At 40.1% G+C, this 14,618-nt stretch overlaps 1 protein-coding gene across 1 annotated transcript in view; it reads right to left on the reverse strand.

Annotated features, from left to right (window-relative positions):
* The window catches only part of LOC118776507 (netrin receptor DCC-like), a 195,831-nt gene extending 181,580 nt beyond the window's left edge, over positions 1-14,251 (reverse strand). Inside the window, exons 1-2 of the mRNA XM_036526869.1 lie at positions 14,092-14,251; positions 8,065-8,388 (exon numbers count right to left, since the gene is read on the reverse strand). Coding sequence (XP_036382762.1) covers positions 8,065-8,388; positions 14,092-14,251 — 484 coding nt within the window. The remainder of the gene's footprint in view (positions 1-8,064; positions 8,389-14,091) is intronic.
* Positions 14,252-14,618: the final 367 nt, after the last annotated feature.

A 14,618-nucleotide genomic window follows, 5' to 3' on the forward strand; every position in this document is an offset into this window, starting at 1 on the left:
CTATAGGCACTGTATAGTAAATATAAATGACAAATGGATATGAATAATTAGTGTACACTTCTCTCAGTTTTGTCTGTCTGTACCCTAACTTTCTTGTATGCACATTTGTTAACCACTCAGGATAAGAGCATCAATGACTAAATGTAAATGTAATTTGTTTTAAATGGAGGAAGAAACTGGATAAGCTTTGAAGGGGAGACAGCTGTTGTTAAGCCCTTGTTAATCACTCTCTGTTCAAAAAATAAGGTTTTAAATGAGACACAGGAAAAGAAATTCTGCTTGTATGAATATCATCAAAAGACAACAAAGTTAAGCACTGAGCTTTTTTTATATTTATATGAAGCACAAGTCTTTTTGATGCTTTCCCCCCTTTAAACAGCCATATTTTTGGGGGAGTGCAAATGCTGTCCTCTGATAAACTCATACGTGTGACTGTTTTTGACATTGAAAGTCACCCTGCACACTAGTGAGCTAAACACCAAGTGCAGGACAGGCATGGCTTCACTCATATTATTCAAGCAACCTGCTGGCTCCTGTGACATTGTGAAAGAGAGCCTTCACCACTTCTCCCTAAGTGCAAATTGTTAATTGATGTCAATCATTGTTAACTGTGGCAATCATTTGTTAATTGTGTGCACTTGTGTTAGTTTATGAGGGAACCAAGTTATTGGATAATGAGCCACACCTTACTGATTGAGGCCTGACTAAATACAGGTGTGGCTGCAGAGCAGGGGAGGCTTACTTTGTCCCTGCTGGTGCTGTGCGCAGGCTGGTTTCTCTGTCTGTCTGGTTTTAAAATAAATTGTTTTAACCTTTTGTTCTTTTTTACTCGTTTATGAGAGAAGTATTGGCCAGCTTGTCTACAGACATGATGAGCAACCCCTGCTGACATACCCACCCCATCCTGGCGTCCTGGTCCAGGCCACTGCTCCCAGTCATCGTTGGCTGACAACATGACTGGGATCGTACCTGGGTTGTACAGCTCAGCATGCGCTCAGAACAAACACCTTAACCGGAATCCCTATGAATCACAACCTCTTCACACTGAACCTTTCAGATATGTAATGATGGAACAATGCTGCAAATTCCATCCTGGATGTTCCAAAGTGAGTTTGCAAAAAATGTCAGGGATTGAAAAAAGTGAAAGCGTGAAAAAGAGTCCCACAGAGCACCTGTAAGAAAAAACCTAGTCAATATATGCACAACACCCTGACTTACAGTAAACTTGTGAGCCATGCAACATAATGGTTACATTCAATTGTTTATTAAATATAATATCTACAACAACTAATAATGTGGTACCCACTGTTTTACAATTCCACGGCTCATTGTTGCCAATTTAACTAAACATTAACTTCAAACACTACACTTTGTTTGCAGGACCATGTAATGAACAGCATACTCACTTTGTGACTTTTAATAATGTCTTAAATATAGGAGCTGGAGGTTTTTTTGTGTGTGTTGTATCAAAGTATCAGTATCGATGTGTATCAAAGTAGTGAGTATGCTAATCACAGCAAATATGACATATGATTATAATAAATATGCCCCTTACCATAGAATTGCAATAGCAGTATGGTGTTGCAAACAGATACTGTAAGGTTTATAAAGTGCATTTTTATTAGAGTTTTACATTAAAATAAACCCTTCCACAGGAAGATGTACTTCTGGCTGTAAGCTTGATTGAACATGTTAATGGGGGCACTGATACCTCCATCCACCTTTATGTATTGCATTTATGACTCTTCTTATTACCCCCCAAAAGTGCTTCACTATTGAATTTTTTTGTGACAGTTGAACCATTTTTACAAGAAGGCTGGGCAAACCATATGACAGCACACTGAGGGCAGAGCTTTGATCTTCAGACAAATAGTTATTATTTTATGGTCACTTATTACTCAGAATGATGACAACATGTCTATGAAAGATGTACATGCTGTCTCTGTGAATGCACAGCAAGGACAAAGTAACACCTTGACTCTTCTCTTGTTACTAAACTCCATTACATAGGAATTGTTTAATAATTCTGTGGCTCCACTGACAGATGCTGTAGTTGACTGGAATTGTTTCCTTTCATTCATCATGACATTGATTTATTCCCAGTTAGAACCCATTTCATAGACCATGAGGCTGGGCACTACTTTCTAAACAACAAGTTAGGTTATTAGCATATGATGGTGGCTGAAAAGCTTTGCAATTTGAGCAGCCACATTGGGACATTAAAGTCAACAGTATGAAAGACTTTAAACCTTTATTTTCTTAGGTGGCTGGCTGATTTATTTATTAAGTCAACCTTAAATTAAACCTAATGAAGTTCATTACAGTGAAATAAATTGTGACATGGGTCACATTGTCTCTCTGGAAAACTATGATAAATGTTGGGAAAAGAATAATGATAAATCACACCACTGAGGTGTGCTTATGTGAGTGTTTTGATTTCTTCTTCCATTTACAATAAATTCAGTTGCACAAAAAAGCAGAATGGTTTCTATTGGCTTTAGTCTGACAAAAAATACACCATGGTAGGGCGACAGCTGTTCTTCAACAGAACTGCCACAGGGGTACCATGAAGATCATGACTTAAATGAAAGAATTGCAAATAGCTTTAATGGCAGCAGCTCTAACCGGCAATAATAACCAGCTGAGTGGCTTCAGTGCACCCAGGCAGCAAAGAGATCACACATACTGTTGTGGACACATTCTGCCAATTGGCATCGCTTAAAAGATAGTAGTAGGCATCAGTTGTTATTGGCATACATTACTGCTGCATAGTGTTGAGGAAAAAGCCAAGATGAGCATCTCTATCATGCAGCTGGCCTGACACATCTATATTTACATGGTGCACAGAAACATATTCTAAAAAATGCTGATATTTTGTTATTTAAAGGCAAGTTAATACTCATTACTGTTTAATACTATATACTGGTCAGAAGAATCATAATAAGAGTCTCTGAAGACTGTTTCCACAAATTACAATCTACTGCTTTTCCAATCTATTCATTTATTACATTAAAATAATTAAACTGGTTCTGGTTATCCTAAAATACCTGCTGTCATACAAGTTCTTGCCTTGTCCACATTATTTATTTATATTACATGTCACATAGCAACAACTTGCTTGAGACTGCCTTGATGTTGGGATTGGTATAGGGTTAACATACAAGGGTCTTCAAGTGGGCATCCTCCTTCATCGATGTTTCATCAATTAGCCCACTACATCCCCAGAGGGCTTCACAATGACTTCTGGCATCCCAGAGTTATTCTTCATTGTGTCTTCCTTTTGTCTTGATGTTATCTTGGGGCCCAGGAGAGGTCTTTCCTTTCGATCCAAAGCCATAAACTCCTTCTTTCTGCTGCTTGTGATGCAGCTCTGATGGTTTTTCGTTGAGTCTGACTGTGGATCCGTAGCTCCTTCAGCAGTTTGATGGTGGATGTGGCTATAAAGCCTCTGCAGCCCACTTCTATAGGACAGACTATGGTTTTCCAGCCCTGTTGTCGTACTTCCTCTGCCAGATCTGCATAATTTTAATTCTGGTCAGCATGCCAAACCCTTTGTACAGACGGTTTGAAACATTTGTAAGTGTTTTAGCTGACAATGTAAACAGAAGAAAAATCTCAACTGTGGTCAGTATCTTATGTACAAGTTTTAAACAAGCAAAGCCATTACCCTACAAGTTACGGGCAAGAAAGACAAGTCTGTCTACAGTCTCAGGTTTTAAAGCTGCCCTGTGACAGCTAATAAGCTTCTTGAATCCCTCATTTTTGACAGTGCTTATGGGAAGCATGTCTTTTGCAATGCAATATGCAATTGCATTTGTGATGTCTTTGTGTCTTTTCATTTTTTTGTTGCAAAGCATGGTGCTGGAAAATGCTGTTATGATCATTTGCTGCTGGGTAGTCACACTGGGTACTGGGCTGGTGTTTGTCAAGGGTCTACTAACAACACTTGTTTGGGACTGTAATTTCTTACTTTCTGCGTGTTCTAACGGGTGATGTTGTTTCAAATGATGAAACAGCTTTGTGGTGTTGCCTGTCTTTGATGGCACATGCCTTTGGCACAGTTGGATTGTAAATAGCCAAAATGTCTCCAAGCTACTGAAGTTGAGAGACCTTTCTTGTTGACAATGTCTTCATCCTTTGAACTGGTCATGGGCACTGCTTTTTCTTTGGTGTTGCTCATTTCGCTTATTTTGCTTATTCCGTTCCAACTTCAAGCCTGTCAGCCACTGTGTCTGTAAACAATACCACGTGTTGGCCTGAATTTATACCTCTCACCCTGCAATGCGCAATGCATACCTCTATTCCTGCAACATGATTGGCAGTTCGTGATTCATTTCTGTGCATGCTATCTAAGCACAGAAGTTAATTATATTGAACATTTATTATATTTCTGTTGAGGAAAATTATATCATGATAATTATTGTTATCGTTTTATCGCCCAGCCGTATATTAATTACAAAAGGGGATGGAAAAGGAAAAACATTTTAATTGACTATTACAAGCAAGGCTAACGTTGGCTAACTAGACTAAGATGTCAATAAAAATGTATGCCTGGTTTCTTGAAGCAGACAGTGGATGGTTCGTGCAGCACACTTACAAGAAAAAGTGTATTTCTCAAAATTATGTTGTGGGTTATTCCCCAAACACCTAGAATAGTCTTTCCAACTTTCCCTAATGAATTTAAGGTGGTAGTAACTAACATTAACTCTAGCTATTTATTAAATTAACAAATCTTACTATCATCCAAAGTAAGCTAGTAACACTCCAACGGTAACTACTATGAAATAGATAAACTCTTCATTCATCACATTATCTCTGTCTGCTTCCCATTTTCCCCCCTCTTCTCTTCTTTTTCTTCCCTGGGCACCAGAGGGCTTTGGTGTTTTTGACATGATATATATATATATATATATATATATATATATATATATATATTTGAATTAGGCTACTGATATTAATCACATCATGTTTCACGGTCAGTGTCACTCACTAGTTCAGATAACTCGCTCATCCCCCACCATCATGTAAGTCTAACTAAGAGCAGAGGGGGGTTGGGGTGATGCTGCGGGCAACCCAGAAAATAGGCTATGTAGTTTTGTTGCTGTGGGATTTTTTTGTAATATTTTGAAATAATAGTATTAAAATAATACTAGTAAAAAATAGTAAAAGTTGAAAATTTTGAATTTTTTTCCCTTCATTTGGGGCGCCCCTAGCTTTCGCCTATACCGCCTATGCCACGGGCTGGCTCTGTCCGGTGGGAAGATGAGTTGCTTATGGAACTCCGCCAGCATCTTCCACTTGTGGGCCATATTCAGCTGTCCTGTTTCTCGTTTAGGAGGGAGATTTGTCGGTCTTTTCTCTCCCTCCCAGATGAATGCGATTGTTTCAATGCCATGTCTCAGTGTGCTGGTTGTTCTTGGGGGCAAGGAATTGGTTGTCATCCGCTTAGTCTCAATTACTTCTGCCAGACTCTTCAAGACCTGGTTGTGTTGCCACGTGTTGGCTGGTTGTGTTTACCTGCCTCGTGTGAGGCTGGTTTTGCAGCTTCTCAGGATGTGCTTGAGGGTTGCAAGAGTTGGGCAGAGGGCACAGGTTGGATCTTCATCAAACCATTGATGGAGGTTTTTGGCGAGGGAAGCACATCATATGTAGCTCTGATGATAAAGCTGAGCCTGCTTGCTTCCATCTCCCAAATGCCCTTCCATCTGATCTTTCTTCTCTCAATTCATTCCCACTGCATCCATTGTCCCTGCTTAACCAGGGAGACAGCCTTTGCGCTTCTATTTGTCTCTTCTTGGCACCGCACTTCCTCGACCACCTTTGTCCTTTTCACTGGGGTTTGTGGCCTTGTGCCAGGTGGGTCTGCTTGTCACCAGACTAAAGCCACCCCTTCCGTGCTGGACCTGCCCTATGATGTCTCTGTGCCTTATGGCTAACGTTACTTGCCGCACCATGTCAGATGGGGTCCACTTCCACCCCACTGCTAAGGTCAGTACAGCATTGCTGATGGTCCTGTCACGGGAGTCCTTGCGTGTCATCTGTAGTCTCACTTTGGAGCATTTATATTCTTCTGTGAGATTAATGAGAGGTGGTTCAAGGCCTCCTTTGCCATAAAGGCTAATGTTGCTGAGACATCTTGGGGCACCGAGCCACTTCTTCACGTACAATGTGATGATTTGTTCGAACTTCTCCACGGTTGTCAGTGGGACCTCGTAGACAGTGAGTGGCCACATTACGCAGGGTAGGAGTCCAAAATGTAAGTACCAGGCCTTCAGTTTTCCAGGCAGCAGGGTTTTGCTGATGTTCTCCAGACCGCTGATGATATGTTGTTTCAGTTGATGCACCTGTTCTTTGTCTGTGAGGCTGGTGTTGTACCATCTACTGAGGCATTCTTATAGAGTCTATATGGTACTCTATTCGGCCCAGGAGCAGATGCTGCTCTTGCCCGTCGGACTGCCTTTTCCACTTCTCTCCATTTTGGAGGTCCAATTTGCAGGTGGTTGGCAGTTGGCTGGCGGATTGGCGGAATGCCGGATGGAATGACCATTCGCTCTTGCCTCTTTGGGTCAGTGTGAATCTTCTCCAGATGCTCTTCCAATTCCTGCCTTGATGTTTCAGGGCTTCATTTTTCTCTGTTGCGAAAAGACCTTTGACAAAGCTGAAGGGGTCTTTGTAGAACCGTGTTCTTGTTTATTCTTTCTTCCTGTACAGCTTCCTTAAATTCTCAGCTCTTTGCAATGTTATCAATTGGCTCTTGATGTCAGCTTGGATGGCATGCTTTCTCAGGTAGAGCTGCACAACTTCAGTTCACGTGGACCCACAGAATGTCTTCTCATGAACACTACCAGTCTTTCATCAGTTTTATCAGATTGGTTTTTATTTCTCGCACCAAAGTGCATTCATGTGGATACCATCCACCCCTGTGTCAACCATGCTACCATCCATTCTAAATAGTGTTGAACTGTGCCACCTTGGTGCAACATGAGGGTACACAAACTTTACAGAGCTATAAGCATGCATCTTTCAGAAACATGTGTCTGGGATATGGGGACTCTCACTCCATCAATGTGGTAGCAATGGGGTAAAATCTGGGCTGCTTGCTGTCAGGGATTATAAAATTAAAGAGGAATACAGCATTCTGACAACCTCTGTCAGCATCTCTGACTGAATGGAGAAGATGCACTGCTGAGTGGTATCTGCAAGTCTCTGTTCATCCCACATAGACCCCAGGGTTTACTTGAATGTCAATTAGCCGAGAATGTTGATCTTTAGATGGCTGAACCAGCAGCTTTGAGATGTTGAAGCACTCCAAAACTCTAAAATGCCTGCTTTCAGGGTCACAGAGCACATACTGCCACCCATAATACAATGATATTGATAAGTTCTTGTAAACTTCTATCTTCTTTTCAGTGAAAATGCCCTTGCTGTGACCTATTCTGAGTGGAAAGCCTGTCTTCACGTTTACCTACGAATTTACTCGTTATTTGTTCTGCTTTTTTTTTTTGTCATCGCTGATGCCTGTAAATTTAGGCTGTATGTCATTTTGGATAACAGATAAATCATTTGCTTGAGAGTGTCACATCCCATAATAATATATTCAGCATTGATCAAGAAGATGAAAAATTCAGCCCAGTAATAATGACATTTTAAAGTTTTCAGTTTTTCTCGTTTGTATTACAGGGTAGTCTTTTTTTATAACCTGCCTGGCAGAGAATCAGAGGAACACAAAGCTTCACAGCCTTCCTGACAGCCAAAAACATCTTTGTTTATTTGTTCAAATGCAACTACTTTGAGTCTATTGCAGAAAAAGGTGCCCCTTGCTGGTCTGTTATAATGTTGAGATGGATAATAATTTCAAATCTTTCTGGTAAAATTCAGAATTCAAAGCATAGGTGCAACAATAAAAAAAGCATCATATATTTGGTTGTGTCAAAGCAATTAAAATCCAAATGAATAAACAACAGAAAACACTGGCAACAACATATCTTGGACAGCTGTGCATATTCTATAAAACAACACCAAAAGAATTAAAAAAGACGTCAATCCACCTGAGGTTCGACTTACCGGACACAGTAACTTTGGCTGTCCTGCTAACAAGAGCCCCAAAGCCCTCCAGGGAGGCTAAGCACTGGTAGGAGCCTTCGTCAGGCCTGTGGTGACGCGAGTGCACCACGTTCTGGACCACCAGGGAGCCGTTGGCCAACTGCCGTCTCCTTTCATCCACCACAGTGCTCAGCAGGACCCCGTCCTTTTTCCAGGTGATGACAGGTGTGCCCTGGTCTGACCGGGCCTGACAGTCCAGCTGCAGGACATCCCCCCGCACTGTCACAGTGTCTGCAGGCTCCAGCACAAACTGCAGGTCCACAAAGTTTTGGGCTGCCTGAGAACCTGGGGAGAGATGCAGAACTGAGACCCAGAGCCAAAACCGATTTGCCACAATTGGATGACAACTTCAAGAGCAACACCTGTTCCTTTTGACTTCTGTTTCACTTCACTTCTCCCACAGCCTAACCCCTTAAAAATCTTCATTTTCTTTGCCCATTGATAAATTCTTTATTGGAAATTTTATTGGAAAGTATAATACAGTTGTAATTAGTCAGCCTCATAATTATGTATTCTTGGTTATGAATTCAGAATAGCACTACAATCACACTTTGCCATCTGTTCAGAAGGATACCATTAGAGCTTTGTTATAGGGTCAAGGTGCTACCTAAAATATCTTGGCAACAATATTTATGCTGCTTCACATCTCATAAAAGCCTACAACGTACAACCTGTCTGCTACTGGAATCGCAAGGATGTTACTGACCTGAATTATTGTCCACCTTTTCAGTCTGCCTCTTGTGAAAAACAAGACTGGCATGCTGACCTCTTCCTCATTCCAGAGTAGACCTGGATCAGAGGGACAATGACCTAACCAGTGTCCTATCCTGCAGGCCTGGTGAGTGACCATTTGTGCCTTCTTATGGCCAGTCTTATGTACTCTGACAACTCAGCAATATAACAATATTTCATTTCATGGACTTTCCAATATATCCCACAGTCTTACTACCCTTTCAGTGAAACTCTGTGTGATTATTTGTGTGATCATGTTCATTGCTTGCATCTGCAGAAGTCAAATGCTGCATTTTCCATTCCTGTTTACTGGGAGGAACTTTAATATTTTCATGTTAGCATTCTTACATTATTTAAACCTGGAGAACTTCAACAAGATCTCTCTCATACCTGACATTATTGTTTGGCTCTTTTTAAAATCTGTTTTTAACAACCTAATGAACAGACATGCTCTAAGAAATCCAGAGTGAAGCAACACAGTCCTCCCTGGTGCACTCCAAACCTTTCTGAACAATACAGCATGGAAGAAGACTACACAGCTCAGGTCTGACAGTGACTGGATAAACACCAGAAAAATAAGACACAAATATACCCAGACAATAGGATGTGTCAAAATGCCATGTACTACAGAAACAGAAATTCAAGTTCTCTGCCAATAACCATTAGAAATGGTTAAGTCAAGTCAAGTCAAGTTTATTTATAAAGCACATTTAAAAACAACAGCAGTTGACCAAAGTGCTGTACAAAAACAATAAATAAATAAATAGACAAAAAACAATAAATAAAAACAATGAGACCATAAAATAAAATGAAAGAAAAAGCAAAAGCAACTGTCATACTGAGGTAAAAGCCAAGGAATAAAAATGCGTTTTAAGACGGGATTTAAAAACAGGCAGTGTAGGGGCCAGCCTTACATGCAGAGGCAACTCATTCCAGAGTTTAGGTGCTATAACTGCAAAGGCACGATCTCCCCTATGCTTCAGCCTTGATTTTGGAACAGCTAAAATGACCTGGTTAGCGGACCTGAGTGATCTTGATGGGATGTGTGGATGTCAAAGGTCAGAAAGATAAGTAGGAGCAAGCCCATTTAATGATTTATAGACAAACAATAAAATCTTTAAATTAATCTTAAAATGTACAGGGAGCCAATGAAGGGAGGCGAGTACAGGGGTGATGTGCTCTTGCTTGCGTGTTCCTGTAAGGAGATGAGCTGGAGAATTTTGGACCAAGTATAAGCGCGAGAGGGAGGCCTGGGTAACACCAGCATACAGAGCATTACAGTAGTCAATCTGGGATGAGATAAAAGCATGCATAACCCTTTCGAAGTCATTAAATGATAAAAAGGGCTTGACCTTAAATAATAGCCTCAGTTAGAAAAAGCTAGATTTAATCACTGAGTTTATCTGTTTGTCAAATTTAAAATCACTGTCCATTATCACACCCAGATTTTTAACAGTGGGTTTTACATATGGTTCCAGGGAGAATAGGTCTATATAAGCGGCATCACAGGCACCACTGGGTCCAAATATCAGGACTTCAGTTTTATTCTCATTAAAATTCAACAAATTTAAGGCCATCCAAACTTTGATGTCCTCAAGACATTCCAACAGTGGTTTTAACGAGTAGGTGTCTTTCCGTTTCAAAGGCAGGTAGATTTGAGTGTCAACTGCATAACAGTGGAAGGGGATGCCATATTTTCTTAGTATGGACCCTAAGGGAAGTATATACAGGGAAAAAGGATTGGCCTGAGAATAGAACCCTGGGGGACTCCACAAGGGAGAGACGCTGTGGAGGATACAAGGTCACGAAGGCAGACAGAAAAACTTCTGTCAGACAGGTGGGATCTAAACCACTCCGGAGCAGCACCTTTAATGCTGACACCATGCTCAAGGCGAGATATAAGAGTACTATGGTCCACTGTGTTGAATGCAGCTGTGAGATCTAAAAGAATAAGAATTACAGAATCCCCAGAGTCAGTAGCTAATAACAAATCGTTAAAAACTTTTAACAGTTGAACATAGTAAAACACATGGAGAACAAAGCTCACCTTGCACATTTTTTAATTTTGCATGGTCAACCTATTTAAGGAACACTTTGTCAGAGCCATCTTTTATATATTTTTGACAGCACCCTCCCAAAAAAAAACAGTCCTTCTCAGTTTAGTCCCATTTCCTCTCTCCTCCCTCCATGCAATTCATATGAAATTGGCTGGTTTCAAATCTATTGACCCCTTCTTCCTTAAACTCTCAGCAGTCTTGATTTTTCAACCACTCTCTCATCTATTTAATGCCTTTCCAGATGTCTGTAATAGCCAATGGTGTAAGTGGAAACAGCAGGAATTGTTCTGATCCCAAACTGCAACCTCGTTATTTCCATTGTGATTGGAAAAAATACACTATTTGGACAAAAGTGTTTGGACGCCTGACCATTATATTGTAATGACATTGTATTCAATTACATATACATTAATATGGAGTTGGTCCCCCTTTTGCAGCTATAACAGCTTCCATTCTTCTTGGAAGGCTTTCCACAAGATTTTGGAGTGTTTCTGTGGGAACTTCATGAGGTGACAGTGTAGCATAGTGGTTAAGGAGCAGGGACACTACTGCTGTACCCTTGGGCAAGGTACTTAACCCACAGTTGCCTCAGTAAATATCCAGCTGTATAAATGGATAACATTGTAAAACAACTGTCACCTATGTAAGTCACTTTGGATAAAAGCGTCTGCCAAATGAATAAATGTAAATTTGTGACCATTCATTGTACTGTACATCATTTATGAGGTCAGGCACTGATGTTGGATGAGAAGGCCTGGCTCGCAATCTCCGTTCCAGTTCATCCCAAAGGTGCTCGATGGGGTTGAGGTCAGGGCTGTGTGCGGACCAGTGAAGTTCTTCCACACCGAACTCATCAAACCATGTCTGTATAGTCCTTGCTTTGAACACTGGGGCACAGTCATGTTGGAATAGAAAAGGGCCTTCCCTAAACTGTTGCCACAAAGTTGGAAGCATAGTATTTAGTGTGCATTTAATGTGCATTGGACATTGTCCAAAATGTCTTGGTATGCTGAAGCATTAAGATTGCCCTTCACTGGAGATAAGGGGCCTAGCCCAAACCTTGAAAAACAGGTGTGGCCAAATACTTTTGTCCATATAGTGTATCTGTGCAAAATACACTTTAAACGTCTCATGATGAAGGGGGTATTATTTAGAGCTTTATTAGAAATAATAATATATTGTATAGTATATAATATATACTATTATACAGCTCTGACTATACCCACATTCTGCACTCTATTTCTGTGACACTACACTTTACACACTTGTGTCACAGAAATAGAGTGTATGCTAAGCTCAATATCACAAAAATGTTTAATTTGTTACAATTTATTTACATTTACATTATTTACATTACAAATAGGTGTGGCCAACTTTTGTCCATGTAGTGTATATATCTATGAAGAGCTTACTTTGTTGTTAGGGTTTTAGCCAGTGTGTATTTTGTATTGTAATTATTTTAACATTTTCACATTATTTGTCATGCTATCATTTTAAATTATAAGTTGCTCTTTAATTGATTCCCCTGGTTAAATAAATGTTTAAAGATTCCAGATTTTAGTCTCCCAGTTAGAGACCTGATCAAAGACAGTAAAGTTAAGGTTTTGGTTGTGAAAAGATAAGGTTGTTTTCAAACACCACATATCTTTCTAGAAAGGGGATTGTCCTTTATTTTTTTATATGTCAGGGACAGAATACCTTCAGAAACTTTCATACCAACTCATGTTATGCATTGTGCCTAAATTATCCACATTCCTAACCTCCATTGTTGGTTCCCAGGCAACTGAAAACATTAAACTCCCTGAAACTAAAAGCACAAAAACATATAATCATCAACTAATGTATGTTGTTTAGTGAAGCATAAACATTTAAATTATGCAAATACAAAATTATGAATACATTCATTTACCAAAAACACCTACAGTGCATTACTCTATTTTTACAGTAACCTCAGTGGTTTTAATCTAGCGGCTTTGTAGCAGGTAAATGAACGTTTGAACATTGCCTTCATTTTTGCACTTTGAGACTCGTTTGCTAGTGTAATTATCTGCATCATTCACCATTTTCAGATTCTCATATAAACCAGATGAATGCAACACTCACACACAGCACTCTTTAAGTCTTAAACTTCAAGTCACAATGTACGTTGTGCAACACTGGAAGTGTGTAAGCTGTATATTTAAAATTCAAGCCACATCTGTTTTCAATGTCATATTTGAAAATTTCCATCTGAGACAGTTTTCTGTAACTTACCAGAGTTACTGCTACCTCAGTGTCTTCTATTTTTCTCTCCCTTTGGAAAGTGACTTCTTTTCTGCAGACTTTCTTCAACATGAGAACATTAAACTTCTATTGAAGTTCTTTTTGGGAAGTCCATTATTTCCAAAGGGAGAAGTGCAGCCTTCCCCACCACACTTGCAAACAGTGCTCAGATGGGCACACAGGAATTGGAAAAATGTTCAGTTTTAACCCTGTTATTCTGTATGCAACCTATAGAAGGAAAATCCATAATTGTGTTCTCTGCTTCAACTAATTTGCATTTATACTTCTTCATTTATACTGTTTCTGTTATTATTCTGTCATAGCTAGAATACTGTTAGATATTTTTTGAAACATGAAAAAGAACATCAGTGCAACTAGAGATAATGATAGTATTCCTGTTTGCAAATATGTTTTGTGGCTAGCTGCAGCACAAGCATTTTGCTAAATGTTTTTTTTTTTTTGTTGTTGTTGCTATGCCTCTCAAGAGGGGCAAGCATTTTTTCTTGATTGAGATTACATCTTAATGAATCTATGTTCATGCAAGTTATTTTATATAAATACACACATTTTATGTAAAACGTATGTTGTATATTTACACATTTTACTGTGTATTTAATGTTACTTCTTTGGCAATTAATGGCATTATGGTATTTTACAAATTACTCCCAAGTAATTAGTAAAAAATCCTGGAATGCATCCCGATATCTGTCATCTAATATATGTCTCTGGTCATGAAATATCTGATAACAAGAACTCTGTGGACACAACTACTTTATCCAACGCATCCCTATATCTGTGCCAGTAAGCTTCCATAAGCTACCTGGATAGCCCACAAAGGGAGAGAATCATTTTTAGGAGCACCGACTGGTTGTTCTGTGGATCGCCTGTCTCATCCTGGCATGTGGCAGCTGTAGTGTAATTCAATATTCTGTCTCACTTTGGTTTCCCGCCCACAGCGCCCCCACCCCACCCACCCTCGGGCAGCAGGAAGGCTTTAGACCTCTGAAGCTGACAGGGGATCCGGCCCAGACAGCCTGCCAGAGAGTTTTGTCAGATGTGGGGAAATGAACTGTCTTGAGGACGCGGGCGTGAGCCATGGATACCTGGCAGCCTCATGCTGACTGTCTGCGATTCATGTGAATCAGCTCTCATTATAGCATCCACACAGCATCCACCCGAGATGCAGCCCACCAAAATCTCTGAGACCTGGCAGAAAAAATAGTGCTGCACATAAAGAACTCATCACTGACATCAGTGATTTAATTACAGCATGAAAACAGGGTCAGGAATTACTTGAGGATTCAAACTAGTTCAAACCTGGGCCTTGAATGGGCAGGGTTGAAGTGGTGGCGACAGGTCAAAAGTGACCCAGTGGACCAGTTTATTCACCCTGCAGTGCTCCTAGCTGTACTGACCAGAATAAAAAGGACAATATCAATGCAGTGCCATTTTCAATAACCAAAC

Source organism: Megalops cyprinoides, chromosome 4, assembly GCF_013368585.1.
Source record: "Megalops cyprinoides isolate fMegCyp1 chromosome 4, fMegCyp1.pri, whole genome shotgun sequence".
Lineage (NCBI taxonomy): Eukaryota > Metazoa > Chordata > Actinopteri > Elopiformes > Megalopidae > Megalops > Megalops cyprinoides.